Below are 12,346 nucleotides of genomic sequence, written 5' to 3'. Positions count from 1 at the left end.
TTCATGGTTAATATTTTTCTTGTCCTTCTATCTAGGTGCGTGATTTCTTCTTCCGGCCGGTCTACGAGGCCAAAACTATATTCTATTACAGGAACTGCTAATGTGCCGACGGCGGTTATCTTATTTCTTCCATTCAGTTCCGACTGTAATATAAGCCTCAATCTTTTAAAATATTCTTTCTTCAACCGAGGTTTAATTTCCTTGTTGGCTATTCCAAAATTTTCTTCAATCCCCAGATATTTGTATGATGATCCAGGGTCCAATTCTTTAATAAGTTCTTCTTCGGAGTCTTCTATATTTTGCTTTTGTTTTAACTTTCCTCTGACAATATTTATTCTGGCACATTTCTCTAACCCAAATTTCATGTTGATGTCAGAGGAAAAGGTTTGAACCGTCCGTAACATTTTATTTAACTCCTCTTCATTTTTGGCATAAATTTTTAAGTCATCCATATATAGCATATGGGTAATTTTCCTGCCTCTTATTATTATTATTATTATTATTATTATTATTATTATTATTATTATTATTATTATTATTATTATTATTATTATTATTATTATTATTATTATTATTATTATTATTATTATTATTATTATTATTATTATTATTATTATTATTATTATTATTATTATTATTATTATTATTATTGGTTTTAAAACGACGAAAGAATTTTTTTTTTTTAAAGTGGCAGAAGAAAAAATCAAAATCAAAATATACGAATACGTTTTTTTTTTTTTCGAATTTCCATTAATTAAGTGTAATATTAATAATAATAACGTTTTCTCTCTTTCATTCTCTCTTTCTCTCTCTCTCTCTCTCTTAATGTTCACCGTAATTATTATTAAGTAAATTTTTTTCTCTCTCTCTCTCTTCGAAGGTTAACGATGATTTTAATTAATATATAAATATATTAAACAACAACCTTCGTAAACCTTCTTGTAATTATTATTATTATTATAATTACTGCAAAAAAAAACCATTACATGCTGCGTTTAAATTGTAACGTAATTATTTTGTTTGTTTGTTTGTTTGTTTGTTGTACGTGGAATTTTTTTTCCTTTTTTTTTTTTTTTTTTTTTTGTTTTTCGATCAACAAGTTATAAACAAATATATATTATTTACTTTCGAATAACGATTTTGGAAAATAATAAATGTTTTTCGAGAGAGAGAGAATGAGAGAGAGAGAGAGAGAGAAAGAGAAAGAGAGAGAGAGAGAGAGTGAAAGAGAGAGAGAATGAGAAAGAGAAAGAGAGAGAGAGAGAAAGACAGGGGGAAAATTCCATTCAGCAATAAATTATTTATAATTTAAACGATTACATGTAAGCACCATCATCATCATCAAAACAACAGAAAATAATTTAAATAATAATAATAATAATAATAATAATAATAATAATAATAATAATTTTCTTTAATTACACTTGACGATTTTACCTTGAAAATCCAACAAACACAAAACTACAATGTAACTATTGAGATTACATTCGAAATAAAATAAAAATAAAAACCACTCGAAATGTATCATTTGAACACAATAAAAAAAAAAAAAAAAACAATTTCAAAACACTATTATTATTATTATGTTTACGTACGATGAAAACAAGGACGTAAAAAAAAAAAAAAAAAGTTTACGAAAAGAAAAGAAAAGAAAAGAAACATTAGGTAAACGCTACGCTCCATCCCCCTCCTCCTCCTCCTCCCCGAAAATTTATTTTTAAGTAAAGCAAATGGAAAGTTAATACAAAACAAAAAAAAAACCTAAGGGGAGTAAAAGAAAAAGTTTAGTAACAGTAGTTACGCGTATTTTATAAAAAAAATGGCGGGTCGTTAATATCATTATTATTTCTACAACAACGACAACAACAACAACAAAAATAATAATAATTTTGTGCGAACGTAAAAAAAAAAAAACATTATTATTATTATTACGAGAATTTCGAGCAAGAGAGAAAAAAAAAACTCAACGACAGCTGATAATGTGCTGTTGGATTGGGGGGCGAGGGCGAGGGCGAAGGCGGGGACGGGAGCGAAGAGGAAATTGATTAAATTCAAATTTTTTTTTTTAATATGAAAAAAAAGAATAATCTAGAAAATCAATAGATAATTTAACTAGATAATGATTTTAGGCCAACCTACGATTATTATCATTATCATTACTTATTAAAAAAATTATTAATTTAAAAACAACAAACAATGTGAAAATAACGTTCCTATTAATAATAATAATAATAATAATAATAATTTTTAATTAAAAAAAAAGTAAGAATTGCGCGGTACGTGTGCGTTTGTGTTTGTGTTTGTCTTTGCGTTTGTGTCTATGGAGTCATAGGATGTGTAATAATATAAGGACATAAATTGACAGTTAATATTAGCACTTTAATCACGCGGGCGGAGACAAACGACAAACAAGAAAGAATTCGAAACAATGGCCTGATGTCGATATGGCAAAGGTAGTAGCTAGAGCCCCAGTCGTAATAATTACGCATACTTCCTTTTTAGTTTTTAATGAAAATTTTTAAATTATATTTTATTTCAATGTTACGTACGCAACATACCACTCACGCAAACACGCACGCACGCACACACTATAGTACAAACGAAACATTATCGTCTGTTTTTTTGAACCTGAATCGATCCTTTTCCCTTTTTTTCTTTCTTTTCTTTAAATATTACCCAATACCATTTGAATTTTTTTTTTCTTTTTCGCCCACGGCAACCTCGTTTACCAATCCTACACTTAAAAACAAACAATTATTATTATTATTTTTTTTTGTACAACAACCTACAACAAACGCGCAACGTGTTTTTTTTTTTTTTTACTCTTTTAAATCTGTTGAATTTTTTGCATGTTTAAGTAATCGCACACACACACACACACACACACGCGCTAATGCGTATTATTATTATTATTATTATTATTATTAACAAATCAAATTTAAATTTATATGTAATTTTGTTTGTTACAGAAACAATGTCAAGGCCTTTTGAAAGATTCCCTGCCTTTTTTTTTTTCCGTAGCGAAACAACAAAAAAATGAAGATTAAATATGAAACAACAACAACAACAACAAGAGAGTGACGAGATTTTCCGTGACGAAAGTGAAAAAATGCAAAAGTGAGACAAAATCCGACAAGTTTTTCCGGGAAAAGCTAACAAAAAAAAAAAAAAATTCTACGATCAACGTACGGTAAACAAAAACGTGCGAAATATAATAATTTGTTCGTTAAAGTTTATAGAAAAATAATAATGATAATAATTTAAAATGTTTTCCAACCGTGATTGATTCGTCGAGTTGCGTGTGTGTGTGTGCGTGCGTGCGTTTTTTTTGTTAATTCATTTTCAAAAATGGCGGAATATTGGATATTAAAAAACTACTTGATTTTGGGAATTTGTTTTCTATGTCAAACATTTGCTCAGGATCAGGTCGAGGATGGTTGTTACGGTGCCGAAAGTGTCGTCGTTGCCGTTATAGGTACCCTAATAGTAACCCTCGGACTTCTCGCTGGAGGATTATTTTTATTTAAAAATTACTGGAGAAATAGAGACGGTGAGTGAGTTTTTAAATTAATTTCCCCCCTTCCCCCCCCGAATAAAATAAATTAGAAAACAATAACAAGCGTTAAAATGACTAATTTTTTCATAATTATTATTATTATTTTCATTTTCAAACGGATTTCCTGCAGAGTTTTTATGTGCGTGTGCGTGTGCGTGTGTGTGTGTGTTGACGATGATAACAATAAAACCTTGATTAATTCACGACGATTTGAGCTTTTGCCATTTTAGCAAAAAAATGTTAATTTAATCAATATTCATGAGTTTCCATATGCGTTTTGAAACCATAATAATAATAATGACAATTATTATTCTTTGACTCTCTCTCTCTGAAAATTTTTTTGTGCTGGTTGCCGCGCGTAAAAAATTAATAAAATAATAATAATAATAATAATTAATTACTACGCCTGCGTTTTTGAAAAAAAATTTTTTTCGCATTGATTTAAAAAAAAAAAAAAAACGTCAAAAAAATGACACGGCACAAAAGTTAAGCCGACAACTAACTATTCGGTATTATTTTATTAATAATAAATAACGCTACGTTATCGTAGGTACCTGAAAAAAAAAAAAAAAAACAAGTTTACCAATTTATTTTTCGAAATATTCCCCGCTGCCCCCCCAAAAAAAACAATTTATTCACCATTTAAATTTTTTTTTTATATAATTTTTAAATTGCGTAATAAATCGCGAGGAAAAATGCGTAATTAAAATAATAATCGAAACGAATTTTTTTCTTTTTTTTTAAAATTTTATTCGGGGTCCTTTCACACACACACACACACACACACCCCCCCCCGCGACTTTTGCACAGGTATTTTCAGGTATTATTCACAATCGGAAAACATGAGTTGCCATGTCAAAATTAACGATGAGAAATAATGGTATTTATGGTAGAAAAAAAAAAAAGATTATGTGACCCCGAATCAGGAAGGGGGTGGAGGGGGAAGGTGGGAGAGGTCACTCACACTTCTCTATAATATTTGACCTCAATACATCAATATTATTATTATTATTCGAAAAAAAAAAAAAAATTTTTTTTGAAAGTGATCAATTTAAAAAAAAAAAAAAAAAATCTTTCCTTTCCCTTTTTCTATTTCCCTCCTCCTCCCTCGTCTCCGCCCCCCCGCGAAAATTTAAATAAAAAACGCTTCTGGGGCAATAAACTCAAGTTAATTAACCGAATTTTCTTTTTTAAAAAAAAAAAAAGTAATGATAATAATAATACTTCAAATATTAAATGGTGGTCGCCTTATTATTTATTTAACATTTATTTTCGAATGGTTAAATAAATAACGAAAAACCAGTTGTAGTGACTGACTACCATTTTAGTTCGCTATTATTATTATTATTATTATTATTATTATTATTATTATTATTATTATTATCATTATCATTATCATTATCATTATTATTACAATTACTTATCCTCATTATTTACGTTTAAAATTATTCGTGTAAAAAAAAACAAAAAAAAAAATTCACATCCCACGCGTAAAAAAAATTTCCAAAAATTTGTGTGCTTTATTATTATTATTATTATTATCATTATTATTATCATTATTATTATTATTATTATTATTATTATTATTATTATTATTACGATCGTAATAAATTAAACAGGCGTGCAACACGTTTACACGTTTTAACGTAATTTTTTCATTTTTTCGTTTTTTCCATACGAAAATCTTACGTAAGGTATGCGTGTTACCTGTTTTCCTACCTGCCCCTCCCCTTTCGATTCCCCCTCTCCCCTCTTCACCTCCACTCCCGTGTTAACGATTAATTAAAAAATTAATTTTAATTTTTTTTTTTGGAAAATTTTTTTCTTTACTCTTCCTAATTTAATGAAAATGCCCTCGCGGTATTAATTGACCATAAAAAAAAAAAAACTCACGCACGGGCCGTTATGGTTTCTTTGGGTTTTTCCACGGGGGTAGGGAGAGGAGGAGAAAGCTAAAAATGGAGAGAGAGAGAGACAGAATGATGATGATGTTTGTGTATAAAGATCCTCGCGGAGGAAAAATTACAAAAAATTTACAAAAAAATTTACAAAATTCGCGGATTTAACTGACTACTGGTCTCGAGTGTCGAGTTTCGAATATTATTATTACATTGACACACCTTATTTTTAAAAAAAAATATGGCGGCGCGGAGAATATTTAAAAAATAATAAATAAATAAATAAATTTTAAGTCACGGTTATTATTATTTACGAACCCCTCCCCTTCCCCCTACCCCGATCATTCTTGTCGTGGATTATTATTATTTATAAGGCCATTTTTTTTTCTTTTCACGTTCACCTTTAGTCTTCGAAAAAAAAACGGTAAAAATCCGTTATAATTTTTTTTTTTTTTTTTTTCATTCGTTTCGTATTTAAACGAAAGCAGAAGACGTTTAAAAGTATCAACGAGCAAATTAAATTAATAAATATATATTTTTTTTTTTTTTGTTTTTTTTTTTTTTCTTTTTTACGACATTTTATATAAACTAGAGTGAGTCTACCTCAGATAAATCGTACCAGGGATGCGAAAAATGTGAGAGAGAGAGAGAGAGAGAGAGAGAAATATTTTTTATACTCTTGCTTTGTCATTAAGGTACAAGAAAAAAAAGAAAAACAATAAAGTAAACGGAAATTAAATTTAAACGAAGGTGATCAAGATTTGTTACAAATACGTATTTATTATTTGCGTTTCACTTTCTTTAACCTTCTTTGGAATGCGGGTGTTTATTGATATAAATTTCATTACGTTTTTTTATATATATATATATATATATAATAGAAAAAATAAAATTTTTTTTCCCCCTCTCCCTCCCCTCACCTCCGTTTTTATACGTCGTCCGATAAACGCGCTAATAATAAATTTTTACATTTTCCTAAAATTTTCTTTCCTTATTAAAAACAAAAATTTATAAAAAAAGTTTTCGTTTCTTCTGGAAAATTTATTTGGGAGTACGAGTGGTCGAAAAATGTTAAGGAGGGAGTAGAATAAATTTATTAAAAAAAAAAAAAATTTCAAGGATTTTTTCCAATTCAAATAATCAAAAGAAAACTCGCCAAACAAGACAGGACAGAACAGGACAACCTTTCAAAGAGTTTTCCTTTTAAATTTTTTTTATATATTTCAACTCGCATTTCCATACCCCCGTTTTGTTTTTCCTTTACAAACAAAATCATCGAAATTAATGAAAATTTTCAATGACGAAGAGTAAAAAATCAAAAAAAAAAAAATTTTCGAGATTGTATTACAGAAAAACTCGTGTTTGTGTTTTGAATGAATTGGCCCCCCCATTTTTTTTTCTTTTTTTTTTTTTTATAAATTTTAACTTTTCAAATCTCAAATTTCAAATTTTTTTTTTTTTATTAATTTTGTAAATAAATTCGTCGCGTGCTGTCGATATTTTTAATTTTTTTTTTTCAAACTAATGCCACGACAACAAAAGTTTTTCTTTTTTTTTTCTTCCCAATGTCAAACTCAACTGATTGTTTCATCAAATTTCTTTTGACACTTTTGTTTTCACGCCTGTCAACGAACGAACAATTTGATTTTTTTTTTTTTTTTTGCATTAAAACGTAAAACCTCGAAAAATAATAATAATAATAACCATAATAATAATAATAACAGTGTTTTAAAATTAAATTTTGTACGCGGCGGCGTTAACGTTAACGAACGATATTTTAAAAGGGCCCGAGAATGGCCGCATAAAAAAAAATTATTACTCGCCATTTTATAAATCGATTATTCAAACTGTACTTGAGTTGTTCATTTTTTTTTGGTCAAATTTGGTCAAATTTGATCAAATTTTTACCGAACCGAAACCCGATAATTTAAAATTATTGATCGCGCGGTCGAAAAATAATTTTTAAATCGACTCGATATTATTTTTTAATGCGATTTTCGAAGCCGTTATAAAGCAGGAAGGAAGCGAGAAATCGTATCTGTACGTGTATTTGCACGTGTCATTATTATTACGATTGATACAACATCATCATCATCATCACCATCGCGCCAAGATATGTTTGTGTGTGTGTGTGCGTGCACAAAATTTTTTTTTTATATAAACCCTTTTAAACTAAATAAATAAATTTGACCCTTTTTGAAAAAAAAAAAAAAAAAAAAATACATTCGAATCTCGCGAGGGGGGAGGGGTCATGACTAATTCCGATCGAATAAATAATTTTTTTTGAAAAATCAATAAATAAAAATATTGATTTATTGATTATCTCGGGCTACGAATAAAATCAATATCGGAATAAATTCTTTCGACATTCCTACGACAATCACATTCTCTCATTCTTTATATACCTATGCCTGATTAAAGTGCAAATTAATACCTATTTTACTATCAACTGTCAATACCTATTTTTTTTTTTTGAAAATTCTTTCGCAAACTCATTTAAGACTCAAAAAAAAAAAAAAAATTTTTTTTCTCTCTCTCTCTCTCTCTCTTAAAGTAATTTAAAATTAACGTCAATTTTTATAATAATAATAATAATAAATCACTCGTGAAAATTTGTCTGTGACGTTTTATTTTTATTTTTTCTAACGTATTTGAACTCTCAAAGGGTCACGAAAAGGTTTTTCTTACTTTTTTTTTCGTTATGAATGAATTCTTGGATTTTTTTATTGTTTTGTTGAGTGACGTTTCCCTCAACTTATTCGTATAAAAATTTAAACGTTTGGTAAATATCATGACATTAAAAAAAAAAAAAAATATGTTTAGAAAATAATAATAATAATAATAACCGCTAACGCCTCGAAACAATCGACAAAAAAAAAATTATTATTATTATTGTCGTCGTCGTAGTTGTTTTTATTTCGCCACGAATTTTTTTTTTTTTTTTTTCTACGTGTTTAATAATAATAAATAGAAAATGTAGGAATGCCAACAAAAAAAATAAATGAAAAATTAAGAAATAGAATAATAATAATAATAATAATAATAATAATAAAAACTTTCCATTATTAATTTAATTATGGATTTTGAAGTGAAAAAATTGTTTTTTTTTTTCTTGTAAGAAAAAGTACGTGTTCGTTTTTTTTCTTTTTTCTTTTTTTTTTTACCCGATTTTCAATATCGAATTGACACGAATCGTATTGAAGATTCTTTCACGAAAACATAATTACTTAATTTTTGTAGTTAAATCAATTATTGAGAAGAAAGGCATCATCGTGGAAGAGCAAGAAAAATTTTTTTATTTACATCGTTAATTAAATGAAAATGGGGGGGGGGGGAAAGGGGGGAAATTCAATAAATTCTTTTCACGGACTTTTGAACTTTGATTTTTTTTTTTTTTTCAAACAATAAAAACCCAAGAGAAAATTTATTAAGAGAAGAGAAAAAACTTGTTTTAATGAAACCTCAAAAAAAAAAAAAATTATTTAACGATCTGTGAAAACGATTTACACAATCATTGACAAAAAAAAAAAAAATTTTCCGATTGTGACGTCACACACAAACATCGCACGATATTTTCCGAAAAAAACATTCGAAAAGGTTTGTTCGAACGTATAAAAAAACCCGCCCCCCTCCTCTCCCTACCCCCTTGTAAATTACAACAAGCCTTACCAACTTAATTAAAAAAAAATAATTATTTGTTTAACTCACCGAAAAAAATTTTTCCTCCGTTTTGTCCTTTTTTCCCAAATATTCCCTTAAATATTTTCCCTCCATTTTTCTGGTTGTTGTTTGTTTTGATCCTTTTCAAATTCACTACAAACGCAAAAAAAATCAATTATTACACAGATACGGTTTTAATTTTTTTTCAATCTTTAACAGTCCGAGTAATAATTAATGATAATATTAATCATCCAACCGGTTAATTAATTATTTTAAATAATTACGTAATTATTTAAATTGTAATTTGAAATGGTTCGTTAATTATTAATTCAATACGTTTTTGTTTTGTATGCAAACAAACAAACAAACAAACGACCAAAGTTTGTTGCGCTATTGTAAATCATTAATCTTTTTCATTTTTAATTTTTTCCAAGACGTTCCATCATTTACAATTAAAATTGTGAGAATAAGAAGAAAAAGATGAAACAAATATTTCTATTATTATTATTATTATTATTATTATTATTAATTTAAAAATAACGAAACCTAATTATAATAAATAAAATGAATTATTATTATTTAAAGTCTGTCTTATTAAGTGAAGACACACAAAAAAAAAAATGAAGCCAAATGTGTTTTGTTACATCAAAAACAAAATCCGTCGTGACTTTGTATACAAAAAAAAAAAAAAATAATAATAATAATAGTTTTTTTTTTAAATTGATAAATAACGCGCGCGTATGATGCAAATAATAATAATAATAATAATAATAATATTATGAAACCTTGAACAAATTAATTTGAAAAATAAAATCTATCGAGTTGCTTTGTGCGTACGTTTTTTTTTCGTTCGTTTTAAGCTAAAAAGATTTTTTGTTTGTTTGTTTGCCACAGGAAAACATTTAATGCTGGTGACTGATGCAGAAAATCCAAATGATCAATATGCATTCGATAACCCTTGTTTTCGAGGTATGTATAAAAAAAAAATACGTGTTAAAAATTTCATATGAGGAAATTTATCGACGTGCGTTCATTTATTATCATTATTATTATTATTATTATTTTGTTTAGAAGCGACGCCGATCAAACAAAACATAAACGATGAAAAACAAAGTTCTAAATTGGATAAAAACAAATGGATGGGATGGTCACCGTTGAACACTCTCGGAAAAGATGAAGAAAAATCAGAGAGAAAAATAACGTCGCTCGATGATAGTTACGTAAATGTAAGAAAAATGTAAATTTTTTTTTTCCTTTACCTTTATCTTATTATTATTATTCTTAACGACGACGCCATTTTATTTTAAAATCAATTTTGATTTTGTGTTGGCATGGCATACCATTTACACCTGTTCGAATTCCCTCCTAAAAGAAAAAATAATTTAAAATCGATTATGTAGAATTGCAATGATTACGCGCGGATAAAAAGATGGCAACTAAAATCGACGATTAGGACAAAAAAAAAAAAATTATTTTTATACAATCACACCCGGGTAATTTAATTTTTTTTTTTTTGTTTTCGGTCGGGCCTTTATTATACAAATTTAATATAAAAAAATTGAATTATTATTATTATTATTATAACGATTCGAAATGGATTTTCTTGTTATCGCAATTATTAAGTATTTTACATATACATGTGACTGACACTAATACATCTAATAATCGTTAATGTCACCGGGTAAGAGAAAATGCGGTATTTGGGTCACATCTATGCTCTCTGCTATGTAACGGAAAACATCAACAACAAAAAACGCAAAAACATTCGAATTTAAATAATATATCTCTCTCTTTCTCTATTTAAATATTTACGGTAGCGATGACTTTTTATTTTTTATTTTTTTTAAAAAATATCCGACTTCCTTCCGCTAAAAAAAAAAAAAAACAAAACCGGAAACAAAAAAAAAAATTTTCAACATGATAATTGTCGTATGTTATCACACAATGACTCGAATATATATTTTTTTTTATTCGAATTTTTAAGGGAATTTAGTTAGTTTAGTTAGTTAGTTAGTTAGTTAGTTTTAACATTTAGTTATTAGTTACGATAACTGTTATGAAATCACGTAAAAAAAAATAATAATAATAATTACTCTCTTAAAAAAAAAAAAAACGAAAACGTAAAAATTGCAATAAAAAATAAAATAAAAAAAAAAGAAAGAAAATCGATTGATTTTCTTTTACCACGTTTGACGTGATATTAAATAATAATAATAATAATAATAATAATAATAATAATAATAATAATAATATTATAATATATTTTTTTAATATTAAACGCAAAAAGTTAACGATCATATTTAAAAAAAAAAAAAAAAACAAAAAAATTTTTCGTTTGTAAAATATTTACAAACGATTTTATTGTAACCTGAAAAATATCGTACAGACAGATAAAATAATTTTTATTATTATATTATTATTATTATTATTATTATTATTATTATCATTATTATTATTATTCGCATACAAAACTTATTTACATCTACATCAATAACAGGTTTTTCTTTTTTTTGTAAATTAATTTACGTTGTTAACCAATCAGACTACTTTACTATCTTTCGGTGATGAATAAAAATTAAATTAAGAAAAAGTAGATTCGTAACTACCTGCTTTCTTTAATAAAAAAAAAAAAGAAAAATACAGTAATAATAATAATAATTCAAGATAATGAGAGTAAAAATTATTATTATTATTATTATTATTATTATTATTATTATTATTCTTTCTTTCTTTACTGAAATTTTATTGCCGACAAGTTCAAAAAATTTCAAACTGGAATTATTCTTTCTTTTTTTTTCTCTCTCTCTCTCTCTCTCTCTCTCTAATACTCTCTTCTAACACGTGATTTCGTAAAAAAAAAATTATTTCTTTTTTTTATAATTTTAACAAATTCCTTAAAGAATTTTCCTTTTCTACTATCATTATTATTATTATTTTCTAGGATTCACGAATAAAAACGGTGACGTTAAAAAGTCATGATTTCACCGGTCTTGGTTTTAATATATGCGGAAACATGAGGGATGGCATTTTCGTTAAAGATATATTACACAGGGGTCCAGCTTTTGAATCGGGATGTATAAATACAGGCAAGTATTATTATTATTATCACTACTACTACTCGCGAGTTAAATATTTATTTTAAAAAAAAAAAAAAAAACCTGGAAGGCCGTACAAAAGTCGAGTCGCACCTTTATTTGTACCCATGGCAACTAAATTGAAATATTTAACTTGA

The 12,346-nt window shown here is 26.9% G+C and overlaps 3 protein-coding genes across 3 annotated transcripts; all 3 read left to right on the top strand.

The window, feature by feature from the left end:
* Window positions 1–3,348: 3,348 nt before the first annotated feature.
* Phum_PHUM436610 (uncharacterized protein) lies at window positions 3,349–3,751 on the top strand (the record flags this gene model as incomplete). The annotated part of the gene is made up of 2 exons (XM_002429465.1): window positions 3,349–3,550; window positions 3,687–3,751. 2 exons carry the CDS (start codon window positions 3,349–3,351, stop codon window positions 3,749–3,751), a joined length of 267 nt encoding a protein of 88 aa, XP_002429510.1.
* A 6,268-nt stretch (window positions 3,752–10,019) lies between these two features.
* Window positions 10,020–10,355, top strand: Phum_PHUM436600 (uncharacterized protein; the record flags this gene model as incomplete). Its single annotated transcript, XM_002429464.1, has 2 exons — window positions 10,020–10,083; window positions 10,186–10,355. The coding sequence occupies 2 exons, from the start codon at window positions 10,020–10,022 to the stop codon at window positions 10,353–10,355; spliced, it is 234 nt and encodes a 77-aa protein (XP_002429509.1).
* A 1,426-nt stretch (window positions 10,356–11,781) lies between these two features.
* On the top strand, window positions 11,782–12,346 carry Phum_PHUM436590 (uncharacterized protein; the record flags this gene model as incomplete). The annotated part of the gene is made up of 3 exons (XM_002429463.1): window positions 11,782–11,787; window positions 12,056–12,204; window positions 12,280–12,346. 3 exons carry the CDS (start codon window positions 11,782–11,784, stop codon window positions 12,344–12,346), a joined length of 222 nt encoding a protein of 73 aa, XP_002429508.1.

The sequence above is a fragment of the Pediculus humanus genome, genomic scaffold (assembly GCF_000006295.1).
Source record: "Pediculus humanus corporis 1103172108206 genomic scaffold, whole genome shotgun sequence".
NCBI classification, from domain to species: Eukaryota; Metazoa; Arthropoda; class Insecta; order Psocodea; family Pediculidae; genus Pediculus; species Pediculus humanus.
The sequence above is the reverse complement of the archived record's forward strand: the minus strand, read 5'-3'. Positions and strand labels throughout refer to the sequence as shown.